This window comes from Saccopteryx bilineata, chromosome 1, assembly GCF_036850765.1.
Source record: "Saccopteryx bilineata isolate mSacBil1 chromosome 1, mSacBil1_pri_phased_curated, whole genome shotgun sequence".
In the NCBI taxonomy this organism is placed as follows: domain Eukaryota; kingdom Metazoa; phylum Chordata; class Mammalia; order Chiroptera; family Emballonuridae; genus Saccopteryx; species Saccopteryx bilineata.
In genome coordinates, this window is record NC_089490.1 from 160,426,965 (window position 1) to 160,446,635 (window position 19,671).

At 38.3% G+C, this 19,671-nt stretch overlaps 1 protein-coding gene across 2 annotated transcripts in view; it reads right to left on the reverse strand.

The window, feature by feature from the left end:
* The window catches only part of KIF13B (kinesin family member 13B), a 244,088-nt gene that overhangs the window by 138,479 nt on the left and 85,938 nt on the right, over nt 1–19,671 (reverse strand). For both annotated transcript variants that reach the window (XM_066278635.1, XM_066278644.1), the window contains 6 exons: nt 18,135–18,147; nt 14,284–14,344; nt 10,624–10,716; nt 9,383–9,563; nt 5,726–5,813; nt 2,520–2,654 (listed from right to left, as the gene is read on the reverse strand). In XM_066278635.1, the coding sequence (XP_066134732.1) occupies nt 2,520–2,654; nt 5,726–5,813; nt 9,383–9,563; nt 10,624–10,716; nt 14,284–14,344; nt 18,135–18,147 (571 nt within the window). The remainder of the gene's footprint in view (nt 1–2,519; nt 2,655–5,725; nt 5,814–9,382; nt 9,564–10,623; nt 10,717–14,283; nt 14,345–18,134; nt 18,148–19,671) is intronic.

Below are 19,671 nucleotides of genomic sequence, written 5' to 3' on the forward strand. Positions count from 1 at the left end.
TGCGGCCCACATGCTGAGTTGAGTTTGAGACCCCTGCTCTATCCTCTGCACCACCGCCTGGTCAGGCAGGATATAATTTCTGATACAATTTGAAACTATGCTTAAAATTTTACAAGTATTTACCAATAATTCTAAGGGGAAAATTTGTAATTCTTACTGACATAAAAAAAATTAATCTGATTTTTATACAATAGAAGGGTCCCTCAAAAACTCAACTTTCTGCCCTGGCTGGTTGGCTCAGCGGTAGAGCGTCGGCCTAGTGTGCGGAGGACCCGGGTTCGATTCCCGGCCAGGGCACACAGGAGAAGCGCCCATTTGCTTCTCCACCCCTCCGCCGCGCTTTCCTCTCTGTCTCTCTCTTCCCCTCCCGCAGCCAAGGCTCCATTGGAGCAAAGATGGCCCAGGCGCTGGGGATGGCTCTGTGGCCTCTGCCCCAGGCGCTAGAGTGGCTCTGGTCGCAACATGGCGACACCCAGGAGGGTCGCAACATGGCAACGCCCAGGATGGGCAGAGCATCGCCCCCTGGTGGGCAGAGCGTCGCCCCTGGTGGGCGTGCCGGGTGGATCCCGGTCGGGCGCATGCGGGAGTCTGTCTGACTGTCTCTCCCTGTTTCCAGCTTCAGAAAAATGCAAAAAAAAAACAAAACAAAAAAAAACAAAACAAAACTCAACTTTCTAAAATATTTCATATTACTTATGTAATTTTCTTATCTCATAATTCCAGGTATTAAAAAGCAACCAATGAATGCACAACTAAATGGAACTAAGTGAAATAATAATTTTATGCTTCGCTACCTCCCACCCCCTCTATCAATTCAATGGGAAAAAATTTTTAAAGATATTATACATGTATACATATATATATAGATATTTTCCTTTATGAAAAATATTTTATAAAAATAAAACAAAATAGAAACAGACTCAAAAAACAGAACAGACTGGTGGTTGCCAGAGGGAAGAGGTGAAAAAAGTGAAAGGACTGGGAAGTACAGATTGGTGGTTACAAAACAGTCGTGAGGATGTAAAGCATAGCATAGGGAATATCTCCACTAATATTATAATAACTATGTGTGGTGCCAGGTGGGAAATGGAAATATCAGGGGACACTTTGTAAAGTATATGAGTGTCTAACCACTGTGCTGTACACCTGAAACTAATACGAAATAATATTGAATGTAAACTGTAATTGAAAAGTAAAATTTAAATTAAAAAAAAAAGCTTTATAATAAGTCACACAGGTAACATTTTATTTTCAGCAGCAATACACAGACAAAAAAAGTGAGACATCAATGCCAAATTCTAAAGGCTGGATCATTTTTTAAAACTTTCCTGTAAAACGTACATTTATTTTTATTTCCATAAATAAACATGTTGCTACAAAAGGGTATTCAACTTCCCAAATCAAAAGTACATTTGGTTAAAAAAATAAGTCTTCAGTATGTTTTTTGTTTTATGCTGAAAAGGAAATAGAAAACAAAGAACTTTTTGTTGTTACACTAATCATGCTGTGATGGTAAAAGAAGAAAAATATGCTTTCAGCAAATAAAAATCCTGCCAAAATATAGCACTTTGCCAGGGTGATTATTTTACCTTCTGCTGTTTGAAACTGACTTGCTGGAGGACAAGCAGCATTAAAAAATATGTAAAAGTTCATATTAAAAGAGGCAAACTTGTAAGCCAAACATGTAAGTCAACAGAGAAGTTTTCAGTGAGTAGGAGCATATACATCTCTGACTGTTTACTCTTTTACGTTTCAAAACCAAATGCTCAAAAAATTATTCTACAAATCTAGCACTTTTCTAGTACAATTTATTTCTTCTAATACTTAGCTGCTTAGCAGAAGTACTATTTCAAAACTATCTCCACTGATTCAGCTATATACCAATTAGCTTTATACCATTAGCCAGCATAGTTTCAAGCTCAAAAAACTGCTGTGGCAAAGACTTTGGACCATCTGCTCGTATGACTTCTGCTCTGCCTTCTGTTAGTTGTACAGGGTGAGAACTCAGACTCCCTTGCAGGCCAGGGTTCAGTATGTGACTTAGGTTCTGTCAATTAGACACACTTGCTTAAGATCTGAAAACAGAAGTGAAGAAGAGGACATCCCCCTGCCCCTTTTTGGGGTTTTCTGCTGGCAGGCAGGGTCGTGGAGTCTGGTCCTGGATTGCAGCAGTATGCTGTCCTGGATCACAGCTATGGGACATGCCTAGAACTCAGCTCACAGCACAGTAGGCCTCAGAGGTAGTAGCATCCTGGTCAGTAAGCTCTGTATTGTTCTGGGCGTTTTTTCTAGAGATTCGGTCCAGAATCCATTCCTCCACAGGTGTTCCAACAACTTCGCAGTCACCCAAATCCCTCCTTTAAATCTCTTTCTGTTTACCTAGTATGGCTTTTGTTTCTTGCCTCATGTCCTAAGTGAGACATGTTTGGTTAGGACTTTAAGTCCTCTAACAGATGAAAGGAATAAGATAAACCATAATCCACATTAAAAATTGTTTTAAAAAGTCATACGACACCTACCCCAGACTTCACATCATACAAAGTATGCGTGAGGGTGATTTTGAAGACCGCATGGGATCGACTGCTCTCCTCATTCATGTTGGTTGCAGCAACTGTACGAGATTTGTTACCCTCAGACATCAAAGACTCAATATCCTAAGTGAAAACAAGTTCCAAACACATTTCATTATTTGTCTAATATACATTAAACTCTTCTTACTACAAAAATACATTGTAAGTTTCACTACTTAGCGAGCCATGTTTGGCATTTACACTTTGTTCATCAATGAACATTAAACCCCACAGAGTACAACAGCCATTACTGCCCGTATGTATATATACACACTATTTTCTGTACGTGAAGATAAAGTGGTGGCTCTGAGAATTAGAAAAGTTTAGACGCTACATGTTGAGTCTTACAAAATGGACAAATATGCCATGCCAATCTTCATCCAATCTAGAAACTTGAAAAAATTTTGTTCCTTCAATTACAGAAGTAATAGAAGTTAACTGTTAAATCATATTAGATTACACAATAATTTGTAACCCCTTCAAGCAGGCAGAGAATTACCTCCCTAACTTGAAGTATATCTTACCAGACCTCATTTTTTAAATAAAAACATCAAGAAACTAATTCTCTGTGCTACTCTGTTGCCATTACTGCTAAAGTAGTGACAGCATGATGCAATATAGAAACATCATGGGATCTTTATTTGTAAAAATGTTATATACTCTAAAACAGTTCCTTATCCAATCTGAATTTTTGTTTCATAAGTAACAATACAGAGCTATAACATCATCTACCTTACAAGGACTTATTGAGGAACAAGAAAGAGGGTAAGTCTGAAAGAGTTCACAAGTTGCCTCCTTTTATCCAGTCTCTTCCTCTTTCCAGTAAAGGAACTTACTCCTCAGTGAGCATATAGCAGCACAACATTTCCCAGATAGCCCCTGCAGCTCAGTCTGGCCATATGACTAGTTTTAGTGAATGAGAATTAAAGTATAATACAGGTCACTGGCAAGTCTCCTTAAGGGAGTAGGGATGCTGTTGCATCTTGGTTCTGAACCATCATGAACTGTAAGAACAAAAACATTTCTATACAGTTGATAGGAATCTAGGTTCCTAATGGCATATTTGGGGCCACCATACCAGCCCTTCCACCATTTATTCTTTCATTCATTCATTTGTTCACTCTAATATATATTGAAAGCACCTACTGTGTACTAAGTACATTTTAAGATACTGAGAACACAGAATGACCAAAATATTATATAATGATTCATATCCCAAAGAACTTAAATCTCGTTATATTTTTCTGCTTATGTAGCCAATACAGTCCTAACTGACACACATATATTAAAACCTTTAAAAATCCTAAGTTTCTATTTTGTTGCAGAAGTAAAAAAAATAATAATAATAATGTTTAAGGGAAAAATTCAGCATTATAAATAAAATGGCCTGACCAGGTGGTGGCGCAGTGGATAGAGCGTCAGACTGGGATGCGGAAGGACCCAGGTTCGAGACCCCAGGGTTGCCAGCTTGAGTGTGGGCTCATCTGGCTTGAGCAAAAAGCTCACCAGCTTGAACCCAAGGTCACTGACTCGAGTGGGGGTTTACTCAGTCTGCTGAAGGCCCGCGGTCAAGGCACATATGAGAAAGCAATCAATGAACAACTAAGGTGTCACAACGAAAAATTGATGATTGATGCTTCTCATCTTTCTTCGTTCCTGTCTGTCCCTGTCTATCCCTCTATCTGACTCTCTCTCTGTCCCTGTAAAAAAAATTAAATAAATAAATAAATAAATAAATAAAATGTCTCAAAGTAAAAACATAAACTGCAAAAAGATATACCATAAATCGGCACCAGAATGGATAAAAATCACAACTTTATAGATTCACTCTAAATCTATTTTAGACCCATTAAATCTGACAATGCTGAGGCTTAATGTAAAAGCTTTATCCTATTTAGCCTACATTTATTCACTGGTCTCCAATCTGTTGTCTCCTGCATGAACTCTGTATTGAGCCTTTTAATTATTTAAACAAGCAAAAGTTCTTTTTATAGTTTCCAATCTCCTCTGAGCTCTCAAAAACAATCTTGATCTCTCACCAACACTGCATATATATGCTCTCAAATAATCATTATTCATATAACAAGACCTAACATTTCTGTAAATATTTTCTAGTTTTCAAACACTTTTAACATGCATTATCCCATCTGATCTCCTCTAGGAAGCCTTTCCAAACAACCCCACCCAGCAGCTACATATCCATTTAAGTTAGGTACCCCTCCTTGAAACTGCACTGAACCTTGAATATGCATCTATCACAGCACTTAAAACTGTGCTCTTTTATAATACCTTTATAATATTTATAAGCAGCTTGAAGTAATGGGTCACTTCATTCATTTTTTTATACCTGCAGCACCTAGTACAATGTCGGGCACATAATAGGTAGTCAATAGATACTTACTAAATGAAGTAACTAACGTTAACGAAATAAAGTATCATTGACCAAATGATAGAATTGACTAATGAACAAAGAAACAAATAAACCTACCTTGTAAAATAGTAAAAAAATAAATAAAATTAATTTCCATTTTAAAATCTAGGACAAAGAGGGTAGGTGAGGAAGAGTAAATGATCCAGAGTCACACAGGAGTCACACAAAAGGATTAAGTATCACTAGATTAACATTTTCTGACTCTTAATACAATGAACATTAATTACATCACGCATGTCACCCTAACCCCACTCCCCCAATGCGCAAAGCCTGATGGACTCACACAAAGCAGAACAGTGAAGTTTGAAAACAAAGAGAACTAACTAAAGGCCAGTAAGTGATTCTCTCATATGAGAAACAGGCTTTGGAATCGCAACTCAGTGCATACATTTTATTTCATTAAATTCACTAACTCACAAGCAACTTCATTATTTTATGTAGTACTACTAAAAAAGCTGACATTTATCATTGAAAGGTACATCACAGTTTTAGAGCTCATGAAACCAAAAATATGTATGTCTCACAATAGACGAATAGGTATGGCTTGTAAATGTACACCTTCTCTCACAATTAAACTGTCCTGACAGTGTTTTAAGTAAAAATTTTTGTAAAAAGTAATTTATCAAGTCATGCTGCTATAATTTTTAATTTCAAAAATAATAATCACAAATTTTTAAAAATTGTTACACTGAATTCAGTTAGTTTATATAAAATATGTTGTTACCTTATAGCTTGTGACAGCCAGTTTAGAAAGTCCATCGACATAGGGTCCCAACACACTGTGCTCCCTTACTTTTAATGTTTGACGGCTTCTGTTCATTAGAAACAAAAAAAAAATCTTTAAACAATAACCTGTATTCTAAAGGATTCAACTGTGCCCCACAAATTATATACTGGATTCAACAAAGATCCCAAATAAATAAAACCAACTGACTTGATCCCAGAAGAATTTAAACCAAAAGTTAAAATCTTGACTGGTAACAAAAACTCCATAATGTGGTAAAATATCACATCATTCAAAAGGGTACACTGTGGGATGTCTATTTACTACCACAAAGAATGCAGAGTCAAATAAATACAAACAATCGACTTGTCATATCACAGAATGTGGTAGAGAGCAGAAACTCTATAAATGTTAACTGTACAAGAAAGGAAAATTACAGACCAACCTCAATCACAAATAAAGACAAACTAAAGGTGACAAATAACGAATCTGATGAGAATTAACAAACTTAAAATCGGGCTTATCTTGGGGTTGTCAGGATTTTTTAGCACTGGAAAAATATTCACGGCCTTTACCATATTGATAGACAGATGGGGGAAAAATCCATGCATGATCATTTCAATAAATGTGGGAAAAACTATTTAATAAAATTAAATACTCATATGATATTTTTCTTTGAAGAATCCAATGAACAAGGTGAACTGAGGAGCGGAATAGAGACAAAGGTGGGATCAAAGGGACCAGGGGGAAAGCAGACAGACAGAAAGGGGATGAGAGGATGGGATCAGAGAATGGAAAGAGATTGGTGAAACTATATACACATAACACGGTGTTATAAAGAGCGGAAAAGCAAATCCTGGATGGAAGGGGGAAGGGCATGGGAGGAGGGGGTAAAGGGGTGGTTCAGGGGCACATGGGGGTGGGGGATGTACTCGGTGGGATATTTGAATCTATGTAAACACATTATATTAAAATAAATAAATAAATAAAATTAAATACTCATTCATGATTAAAAAATAAATAAGCCTCTTAGCAAACAAAGGACTGATAAACCCAGGGAAGGACAGCTGCCAAAAACCTAGAGCACACAGTAGTGATAGCAACCAAAAATACTAAGATGTACTTGCTAATGATATAATCATATGACATGTTTATTATATCGCAAGAAAACTCTTTAAGAAATAAAATCATTATAATGTATTGTTGATGGTGAGATTACAAGTGATTCTTATTATAATACTTAACATTCTCTAGTGTTGGATTCTTTTGGCATCCTAGGATGAACCACTAAAAACATTGCTATGTTTTTATGATAACTAGGATAAAATGGTGCATACAGTAGACATAGAACAATTATTTACCTCAGTTCTGACTTCAGAATACAGTCTAACTTTTTCCTTTCCCTTTTTCCCTTTATCTCAAAGATAATGAGTACTGTATTATCTCCTAAGTAAAACATAATTACATCATTACACAAAGTACATGCTGAAGTAATAAAATTAGTACTTGAGTAACAAAACAAAGTTCTCTCAAACAGTCATTCACTGAAAAAATATCACTTCTATAGATTTTTTTAAAGAGAAAGACGAGAGAGAGCGAGAAAGGAGGGGAAGGATTAGGAAGCATCAATTTCATAATAGCTACTCCTCATATGTGCCTTGACTGGGCAAGCCCAGGGTCTCAAATCAGCAACCTCAGCATTCGAGGTCGATGCTTTATCCACTGTGCCAACACAGGTCAGATTCACCTTTATAGTCTTTAATCTATTTACTTCAACTGTTCGGAAGCACTACAGCAACAACAAAAACCTCAAGACCTGCCATGGGGGAAACAACTATAACAACAGCTAACACTTATTTCGCACTTACTATGTGCCATGAAAGTTCTAAGACCTCAAGTCTGGCTTCACAGCAGCCCTCTGAGACAGTACGTAACATTACCCTACCCTCTGTACAAATGAGGCCTACAAAGCGTACCTTCCTCAATAAGTAACAATTACTGGACCTAGATCCAGAGCTAGGTAAACCCAAAACCCAAGCTACAAATTACTAAACTATACACAAGACAAACATATAAGAAATTATTTAAGACTGAAAAAACTGTAGATAAAGTTTAAGCTATGCCACACAAGCACTGTGGAATACAAAACACAAGAATGAAGCCAGCTAAGAATTTCTGAGTAGGTCTGGACTGGGTCTCTAAGAAAATGATGGTCTTCACAGAGGTGAAAGTGCAAGAAGTATTCAGAGGAAAACCAGAAAAAGTTCAAGAGCACACTATTCAGCAAGATGCAGATGCTTACACCATACCCATCCTTCTCCAGCCTCCTTTAGTGCCTATGCTGATTTCCAGGCATACTGCCCTCCAGCCACACTGGACAGCTGGGTCGCTCTCCAAGCAAAGGATTTCTACAAACATCTTTGGCATGGGCTGCCCCTGTGCTTGAATGGTTCTCACCTAACTGCTCTGTGAACAAACTCCTACTCGGCACAAAATTCATCAAGCACCTTCTATTGAATCTTTCCTTCTTTGGGCAAAGACACTCATTTTGACTGAGCAATAATTCACTGGGCTTCACAGCCTCTAAGACCACCTTTCCTTGATCATCCTCCTCTTCATCCAAACACAACTAAATGTCGTCCATTATCCTCCGCACTTTCTGTTAGCTTTGGCTCATTTGGCTCTTTGACCTCCTGAACACTGTTTGTACATCAGTAAGTCACAGCTGTAGTTATAGTTATTATCTGTTTCTTTCTCTCCATTGTTGCACTTCCTTAAAATCTGACCTCAAAGAATGCTCTGTGCAAAGAACAGATTTCCTCAGATACCTCTTATCTTCCTCATTAGGCTCAGACATGACTGCAGAAAGAGAACATTTTTTAAGTCTTTCTAATACTTGTAAGTCACTTTTATCTCAAAGTCTATACCATAATATGGGACTTTTTTTTAAATATGGAAATCCTTAAAATTAACTATCCTGCAGTCTAGGCTTCTATCTCTATGCCTCTCTTGCACTTCATAACCTGAAAACAGCTGAATTCCCCCTGAAATTTCTTGGTTAAAAAAAAATTATAAGGGGGTGTAGGATGAGATGGAAGATAAATGGTGATGGATAGAGACTTGACTTGGGGCGGGTGAACACACAATACAGTGTACAGATGATGTGTAGTAGATTTGGGCACCTGACACTTGTATAATTTTGTTAACCAGTGTCACCACTCCAACAATTCAATAAAAAGAAAAAAGATAAAATAGAAAAAAATATAGTATATTATAATAATAATAATAATAATAATTACCTCCTTGATTAAGGATTCCAGTTATCCTGATACTAAGTAACTTAATTTTCATTGCACATTTTGTGTTTGTGGCTTTGGATGTACATGAGAAAGGCAACGTGACCCAAATGCATACTGCTCAACCACACCGCCCAGCCACATCTCAGCCTTCATTTCAAAAGCCCAGAATTGGCTGCAGGAAGCCATTCAGTGCAAATCACAAAAATAATAACTAGATAACCAGATAAAATCACAAAGACAATAACTAGATAAAAAACTCTCTACTAGAGTTCAATATAAAAAAAATTTCACTTATGCCAATTTATTAAGTCTGTTTGAGTCCAAAATACTATAATATTAAAGTATGAAAGTCATTTACCCTTTGGGATCAAGAAGGTCTCTGACTTTTTCATTATAAATTTCCATATAGGACACTTCTACTTTAAAACTCTGCTCTTCATTTTCCTCTTTCTGAGTTCGTTCAAAGAGTCCACTGCAAAGTCTTGGGATTAATCCCGGTTGGTCAGCTGTGCCCATCATGGTGTAAGACTTTCCAGACCCTAAAAAATGAAAATCACAGTTATCCCTGTCTCTTTGAGAAGTTGAAACACATAAACCTCTTTCCAGTGCCCATAATAAATTACTAGCAGTTAGGAAAATGCTCAAAATAAAATAAGAAATATTCCCAAATATAATGATGAGACTAAGCACTGAAGTTTTCCTACTGAAAAAAACCCACCTCTTCAGCCATCTTCAGAGTTTAAAATTATTACCTAAAACAACTGAAAAATAATTTCCTAAAATCAACTGGGAAGATCCATATGATCAATAATATTATTGTGCCTGCTCTCAACCACTAACCAGACCACAAAAAATGTGTTATCCTAAAAGACCCCAGGGCAAAGGAACCTACGACCCTTTGGTAATAGTGTAGAAACCAGGGTAATCTCCTACTATAAAATTATCTTCTCCATTGTATCAAGAATACATATTCATTAAAGACAATTTAGAAAATACCAGAAAATAGAGAAAATCCAAGCACTCACAGTCTTAACTAAGTATAATTCTTTTTCCTTTTTTAGTAGCAGTGACTTTATAAACATACTTTTAAATACAAGTTGCTGCTTTTGTTACCTGATACATCATCATTATCATAATACCTAAAACTACTATCCCACTTCCTATGTACCAGGTCTTTTCAAAAAGCTTTCACAGGTTAACTCACTGTGCAACCCACTAAGAGAAGTCTGTAATTATCAACATTTTACAGACAAGGAAACTGACGTGCAAGTTTCACAGCCCGTCAACAGCAGGAACAGAGTTGGAGCTGGGATAACCTGGATCAGAGTCACTACACTTAAACCACTATACGCAATGCCTGTGAAAAATACCAGAAGCATTTTTCCATGAAGAACAGTTTTCAATTGGACAAGCTATACAATGTACCCTCAAAACAGTGACTCCTTCACTTGAAGTAGATTTTCTTTCCTGTTGACTACAGACACAGAAGTCAAAATGCTTCTTATCAGTCATGATTGATAAGATACTAACAATATCTACAGGCTATTCTGCTGTGATCTTTAAAGTTTAAATATATATACATGTATTATTGAATATTACCAGTCTGTCCATAGGCAAAAATACATGCATTGTAGCCATCAAAAGCATTTTGAAGAATATTCTCCCCAAGGCACTTAAAGACATCGTCTTGACCTAAAAAAGAGAAAGACACAGAAAAAGAATGTTTTAAGCCCAAACTACATATGAACAATTTTTAAAAACCCTCAAAAATGCACTTTTTCCAACTTATCTCTAAAAAAAGATTTTTAAACATGATAAATACTGCCAAAGGCTAATGTTCTTCAGGATATTTCTAGTTTAGCACATGAGAGAAAATGAGTAAAAATTCCTGATAATATAAACTTGAATTAATAAACACTGACCAAAAAATCTTCTGTAATGCAAAAAGCTAATGAACTGCTAATTTTATAAATTGTGATTATAAATATCCAATATTTAAACTTGGGATCTAGGGGCTCTGAAATTAACTCTATACCAGTCAGCTAATGCTTTTTTCAGAGGGTACTAGAGTTCAAAACATCATGTATATAAATCCCCTCTCCTTTTCCTTAATGATATTTTTCTATTTGGAAACTTTTTTCCTGGCCAGCTGGCTCAGTAGTAGGGTGTCGGCCTGGCATGTGGATGTCCTAGGTTTGAATCCCAGTCAAGGTACACAGGAGAAGTGGCCATCTGCTTTTCCACCCCTCCTCCCTCTTCCCTCCTACAATCATGTCTCAATTGGTTTGAGTGTATCAGCACTGGGCACTAAGGATGGTTTGGTGGAACCACCTTCTCAGGCGCTAAAAATAGCTCAGTTGTGAGCATGGCCCCAGGTGGGCAGACCACTGACCCCAGATAGGGTTTGCCAGGTGGATCATGGCCAAGTCGCATGCGGTAGTCTGTCCCTCTAACTCCCTTCCTTTTACTTGGAAAAGAAGAAGAAGGAAGAAGGAAGAAGAAGAAGGAGGAGGAGAAGGAGGAGGAGAAGGAGGGGGAGGGAAGGAGGAGGAGGAGGAAGAGGAAAGAAGGAAAAAAGGAAATATTTATTTATTTATTTATATATGTTTTTTAATAATTTTTATTTATTTTTTATTTATTCATTTTAGAAAGGAGAGAGAGAGAGGGAGGGAGAGAGAGAGAGAAGAGAGAGACAGAGAGAGAGAAGGGGGAGGAGCAGGAAGCATCAACTCCCATATGTGCCTTGACCAGGCAAGCCCAGGGTTTCGAACCAGCAACCTCAGCATTTCCAGGTCGACGCTTTATCCACTGCGCCACCACAGGTCAAACTATTTATTTATATTTTTTAATGAGCTGGTAAGATAGAAATGGCCTTACCAGACAGAAAATGCTATACTGGAATAAAATTTCAAGTCTCTTTATAAAAAAATTATAGCTGTAAAAAAAATACATATATATAGTTGTGGCTAAATTCACGGGTAGCTTGTTTTACCTCTGTAGCCACATGTTTGAAACCAGTGGTATTTGGAACCCAGTGATTCTCCAGGGACTCCTTTTTTTTCCACTTTCCTTTCTCAGTGGCAATTTTAAATTACAGGGTCTACAATATATACCAGCTAGGACAGGGTGGAAGATATTAAAAATTTCTTCTAGCTTTCTGCCATGGACATAAATAATAGGGTCGAATGCTCTTCTACAGGCTAAATTAAATATGCCATTCAACCTCAAGTCTTGAATACTGTGATAATGTTCTGATTTATAGGAAATATATATTTGGTCATTCAAAATCCTTAGAATTTCCAAAGCGTTAAAATTAATAAATATGTCTTGTTATATTGTTGAGTTTACTTTTGGGCTAGACCCATGGATGGGGGCTAGTTGGCAGGAGAACCAGTCATGTGATTAGAGGCTGGAGGCAGAATCAATCATCATTGACCAATGATTTAATCAGTTATATCTAGGTGATGAAGCCTCCATGAAAACCAAAAGGACGGGGTTTGGAGAGCTTCCAGGTTGGTGAACATGTGGAGATTTCAGGAGGGTAGTGCACCTGGCGAGAGCATGGGAGCCACGTGCCTTTCCCCACTCCTGCCCCGTGCATCTCTCCCATCTACCTGTTCCTGGGTTATGGCTTTTTCATACTGAACTGGTAACCTAGTAGTAAAACTTTTCTCTGAGTTCTATGAGCCACTCTAGCAAATTAACTGACCCCAAGGAGGAGGTGGTGGGAACCTCCGATTTAGAACTAATTGGTCTGAAGTACAGGTAACAACCTGAACTTGTGACTGGTGTCTGAAGTGGGGCGTGAGGGTGCGGGAACAGTCCTGTTGGACTGAACCTTTAACCTGCGGGATTTGATGCAATCTTCAGTTAGACTATGTCAGAACTGAGTTAATTATAGGACACCCACCTGGTGTCTGCAACATTGCCTAATGGTGGTGGGGAGACACCTCTGCCCCCACAAACACACTTTAAATATGAGACACCTGGATGCTATTAGTTTTGTTATGTTTTATGTGCTATAAATAGCATTCCACTATGCCTCACTTCCTAGTTAATTTACCAGATTAGTACCTCATCATCATACTTCCGATACCGAAGCATTCCTTAAAGTCATCACTAGGGCCCTGGCCGGTTGGCTCAGCGGTAGAGTGTCGGCCTAGCGTGCGGAGGACCCGGGTTCGATTCCCGGCCAGGGCACACAGGAGAAGCGCCCATTTGCTTCTCCACCCCTCCGCCACGCCTTCCTCTCTGTCTCTCTCTTCCCCTCCTGCAGCCAAGGCTCCATTGGAGCAAAAATGGCCCGGGCGCTGGGGATGGCTCTGTGGCCTCTGCCTCAGGCGCTAGAGTGGCTCTGGTCGCAACGTGGCGACGCCCAGGATGGGCAGAGCATCGCCCCCTGGTGGGCAGAGCGTGGCCCCATGGTGGGCGTGCCGGGTGGATCCCGGTCGGGCGCATGCGGGAGTCTGTCTGACTGTCTCTCCCTGTTTCCAGCTTCAGAAAAATGCAAAAAAAAAAAAAAAAAAAAAAAAAAAAAAGTCATCACTAGGCCAGTAGATCAAATTACCCTTCATTTTTGAAACAACTGTAGTACTAAAAACCAATACAATGCGACACTCAATATTTAAAAGAGATTGCTTAGAAACAGATGTCGTAATCAGTTAGGAATAAAGGAAATAAAAGGCTATCCCTGTAGTCCTAAACTTCTGGTGAAAAGGGGGCTTGAAACAGTCATCATTGAAGAGAGTTAGAGAAAAAAAATTCCAGAGCAAATTTAGAAAGGACACGGTATATTCCTCTTCATTAAAGAGAGAAAACAGAACACCAAAAGCTTCAATGATCTCCTCAAAGTCACAGAGGCAGTCAGGAGCAGAGCCTGGGTTAAACTCAAGGTTTCATCTTTTCCATGGCTCTTCGTCTGTTACCCCAAGCTGCCTCTGTGGATCACATCACAGACATCTGGGGGAATCGAGTGGCTACTGTGTGCTACTGGTGCCACAGAAGGCCTGGGATGCACCTGAGTAAGATAACCTTAACTGAGTACCCTCTCAACCTAACTTGATCATCTTAAACCAAGAGCAGTGCACAGTGAAGCTCCCATTTCCCAACCAATGCAAAAACTCTAACAGCAAAAATTAGAGGAAATTCTCTGTGTAGTTTATAAAGTTATGAAAATAATACTATGATAATTTATGGAAAAAACCACATTAAAACACCTTTTCTAGGTCATCAGTAGTTACTAGTATGCTGTACTCTTACCTGCATACTTTTCTTTGACAGATTCATCCATAGACCAGAAACAGTGATCATATGCAAACACCTGTTGAAAAATAAAATATAGTGTGTATTAAGAACAAAATCTTAACATATTTATAATATTATAACAATGTCATAACATTGACAACATTGTTCATAATAGTGAAATAAAAACAACTTAGTGTCTCACAATGAAGATAATTAAGTTATTTATAATACAGTCTTATAATGCACAACGAATGTTTTTCAACTGTTAGTCTGTGGACCAGTGGTGGTCTGCCAGAAATTTCGTGCCAGTCTGCAAGAAAGTTAACCACCCAGATGTTGTATGAAGATTGCAGGCCCAATGATTATAGACTGTGTATAATCTTCATACAGCATCTGGCTGGCTAAGTCTTTCATGAACCCGTGGTTGAAAAACACTGCTATAGATAATATAGAGCTTTTTTCACACAGAAAAATTAACAGAGTTAAATGAAAAAAGAGGTTACAAAACAATATGTACAATATGATGCCTATTACACACACATGCATACACATATACATAAGTGTATTTTTGTATGATAAGGTTAGCATTCTTTGTTTTCTTCTTTGTGTTTTTATGTAGTCTCTATATTTTTACTTTCTCAGAGAAAAAAAGATATTAAAAAAATATAAATGCCTATGTGTGGTGGCGCAGTGGATACAGCATCAATTCGGAACACTGAGGATGCCGGTTGGAAACCCCAGGCTTGCCCAGTCAAGGTACGTATGAGAAGCAATCAATTAGCAACTAAAGTGAAGCAACTACGAGTTGATTCTTCTCACTCTCTCTCCCCTCATTTCTCACTCTCTCATATCAATAAATTAAAAAAATAATGTATAGATGAGCCTGACCAGGCAATGCCACAGTGGATAGAGCATTGGACTGGGATACAGAGGACCCAGGTTCAAAACCCCAAGGTCATCGTCTTGAGTGTGGCTCCTCTGGATTGAGTGAAAGTTTACCAGCTTGAGCACGGGGTTGCTGGCTTGAGTGTGGGATCATGGACAGGACCTCATGGTCGCTGGCTTGAGTCCAAAGGTTGCTCGCTTGAAGTCCAAGGCCACTGGCTTGAGCCCAAGGTCAATGGTGTGAGCAAGGGGCCACTGGCTCAGCTGGAGTCCCCCAGTCAAGGCACACATGAGAAAGCAATCAGTAAACAACTAAGGAGACTAAGGAGCTTCAACGAAGAATTTGATGCTCCTCATCTCTCGCCCTTTCTGTCTGTCTGTCTGTCCCTATCTGTCCCTCTCTCAGTCTGTCACTGTCACCAAAAAAAAAAAAGTTTAAGTGGTTATTACAGTAAGTTGAAAACAGCTATAAAATAGCAGATTCTTAAGTAAATTATAACACATCCATAGGCAAAATGTATAGCTCTAAGATTGTAAAAGGCTGATAAAAAAATGCTCATATATTAATGTAAAAGTTACCGCCATGATCCCATATTTGTACAAAAATCTATACAGACAAAAAGTAGAAAGAATTTACATTAGCCTGACCAGGCAGTGGCGCAGTGGATAAAGCATCAACCTGGGATGTGGAAGATCCAGGTTTGAAACCCCGAGGTTGCTGGCTTGAGCATGGGCTCACCAGCTTGAGCGCAGGGTCGCTGGCTTGAGTGTGGGGTCATAGACATGACCTCATAGTCGCTGGCTTGAGTCCAAAGGTCGCTGGCTTGAAGCCCAAGGTCACTGGCTTAAGCCCAAGGTTGATAGTGTGAACAAGGGGTCACTGGCTCAGCTGGAGCCCCCCCCCAAGTCAAGGCACATATGAGAAAGCAATCAATGAACAACTAAGGAGCTGCAACAAAGAACTGATGCTTCTTATCTCTCTCCCTTCCTGTCTGTCCCTATCTGTCTCTCTCTCTGATTCTCTCTGTCTCTGTCAAAAAGGAAAAAAAGAATTTACAATGGAAATATGGACAGTGGTTAATGCTAGTTGGTGGGACATCATGGATGATTGGTTTAGATCTTTTATGTTTACTAATTTATAAAATGTGCATACTTTTTGGTGACATTTTAAAAGTATTGCTCATTTTTTGGATTTCCTGTTTTATAATTTAGTCTCTTTAATGATTTTAAGTGTAATTGTTCTAAAATTCATTCAGCTGGCATTTTTAATCTTCCGATTTGGTGTCTGTGGCCTTGCTTACAGATACAGTTTTCATCTTGCGCCTTTATATATCAGTTTGCAAATGCACTGGCAGTCTGTATTTTATGGAATACGTCAGTGTTTGTTCTTTCCTCTCCCTTTGGCTGCTTTTATATGACTAGTTATAGTGCCAATCCCAAATACTGAAGCCCAGACTTTGGTCTTCCCAAAGCCCAATGACGTCTCCATTCCCTCCTACGTACACAGACATGAGCTCAATGTTGGTGGCCAAACCCATTTTTTAAGCCTTCATTCATGGTGGAGCTGCACCTAAATCAGTTCTCACATGGGGAGCTTCTCCAGCCCTCACCATATATCAGGACATTTTATTTTCTAGCAGAGTTAGACTTCTATCACCTCTGAGAAACTGTCTGAAGCCAAGGCCCAGCAAACGTGATGCTTCAGTCTCGTTGTCTCCAAAGTTACATATGTTTTTGAATATGATGTGATTTTAATATTTTAAAATATTTTATCTAGCCCAGAGTCTGTCTAAAAGTTAACTTTTTTAACAAAGAAAATTAGATTAGGATGGTAAAGTAAATATAACACATATCCCCCATCCCAACTGAAATTAACTCAAAATGATGGAGAGAGGATGGGAAAGAGCCAAAAGGGGGAAAGGGAGAAAGAGAGGGCAAGTTTTAGAAGCAAGAACGCTTGATTGTACCTGGATCAGAAATTAAGATTCCCTGAAAACAGTTGCAATGAGATTGATGGGGAGTGAGGTGGAGGGGCAGCCACAGCGAGACCACAGGACAAAACACTGCAGAAGGAGATGGTGCAACGAGCAGCCCCAGAAGTGAGAACACCAGAAGAGCAGCAAGCTGAGCAGGAGGGGACCCCAGGTCAGCAACAAAGCAGGAGGACAGGAAAGGAAAATAATCCAGCATCTTTACATAACAAAGATAAGATCAAACTAATAAAATTAATTTTATATATATAAAGAAATAAGGGTCATATTAAAAACTATGTTTTAAATCATTCAGAGTCCCAAACAGCCATGTCTGTACATATTTTTAGCATCAATAATAGAGAATGGAATTACAATTCAACCATAGACTCTAAAATAAAAACAAAACTCCAAGAATGCAGATAAAAATCTGAATTTCCTAGAAAGTTCCAAGTAACTTCAGAGAATGGTCAATTCAAAAATATAGTCTTTCTGTCAGTCCACTTTGGCACACCTATAAATTCTCTGAGATGCAGGGACTGACGCAACCCACTGAAGTTTCTGCAGAAACTGGGCTCAGCTCTAAAATGAACTCTTCATGTTCCCTTGAAGAGGCCGTGGCCCAGGACAGGTTACTGTTGGCCTGAGAAGGTATCCCCAGCTGTCTTGGGAACAACATGGATGAGTCCGCCTAGCATAGTCCTGACCGCAGTTTGGAACAACCAGTGTTGAGTCAATCCATGGTGAACAGCAAAGCACAAAAGGAATCTGTGTTGTAGCTGCCAGAAGATCGGCTATAATTGGTCAAAGTACAACTACAGTTTTTCCATAAACCTCCAGTCCCTCCTATGCCAATAAATGGCTTCGGCTTTATGAATAGGCCAACAGTTTGCATGACTTTTACAAAAGTGACAGAGAGAAAATACGTTGGAGAAGAAAATTACCAGTACTTCAGAAATACGCACCTCATATATCTATATTAAGAATCGCATAATACACCAAATCTCTTACCTTTGGCTGGCTTCTGAGATCCCCAAAAAGATGTTATCGTTGACATGAAAGAAAGGAAAAAATGTTCAAAAAAACCTTTTTTTAGTTTATTATAAGACCTTTTTGGAAGGGTCAAAAATGATACTAAACATCATGTAAATTTTTATTATGAGTATAAAATATTAACTTTAAAATAAAACAGCAATTTAAAATAAATCAATTAATATCTATTACCTAGTAGGGCAGAGTGCTAATTATAAAAAACTTAACTGGTACCTTTCTGGTAGAAGAAAGATTACTTGAACACTGGGTAATTCTTAAAGTACTAATATTTCTTTCTTATACATTCTTTTTATCCTTGTATATGTCGTATAAGTACATATTTAAAACTTCTTTACTTTTCATCATCTGATTTAACTTCGAATTAGTTTTCTCTGTTTTGATGTAGCAGTAGTTAACTCTCTATCTACACAGGCCCTTCTACACAAAATGAATTCTGTCTGGCTAAGGAAAAAAAGTTAAATTAAAGGAACAACCTAATATTTCGCCAGTGAATTTGCTGGATTACTCATTTATTACTCATTACCTATCTGCTATGCTCTCCCAGTTGCTTCTACCCTCCCTCCCTCTGAAACTGCCACTCACATCTCCTCAGAGTACAGGAATATAACTCAATCCAATATAAGTTTGAGGTAGTTTCAACTTAGAGGAAAGTTATATGGAAAGCACAAAGCACTCCCTTCACCCAATTCACCAACTGTTAACATTGCCCAGGCTACTACGTCATTCTCCCACTAACTCCCTCTCCTCTCGTCTCCCTCTCTCTCTATACATGTGTATGTATATATAAATATGAGTATTTATACATACATATGTACACACATATATTATTTTTACTCAACCATCTGAGAGTAAGTTGTGGACATGCCCCTTCACCTCTAAACACTTCAGTGTATAATTCCTAAGAACAATGATGTTCACTTACAAAAGTACAATTTCAAAATCAGAAAATTTAAGAATAAGTGAAAATACTTTTGACACTAGAACAAAACAGAAACAATGTCTGGAGCTTAAAGAATAGCTGGTCTCAGAGGCTCAAAGTGCCAACTCAAACCTAAAACGAGAAAGAGAACTCTACATGGACATGCTTCCTTCCAACTGTCTGTACATCTCCTTGTCCCACTGTCTCATAAAAGATTTTCTCCTAAAATAATATTGTTATTTGTATAAAATCATTTCAGATAACAACACTAACACACAAAAGAATGTCTCACAAATGAGTGACACCTGTCTAACAGATTTTGGAGTAATAGCTAATGTGGTATCATATAAAGGAAAATAATTTCTCTGGAATAAGAGATATGGAAAAACTTCCCTAGGAAAAGACTTGTGAAATACTGGTAGAGGTTACTGACATACGTTATCATTTTTAAAAATTATTTTTACTTATTTATTCATTTTAGAGAAGAGAGACAGAGAGAGAGATAGAGAGAACGGGGGGGGGGGAGCAGGAAGCATCAACTCCCATATGTGCCTTGACTGGGCAAACCCAGGGCTT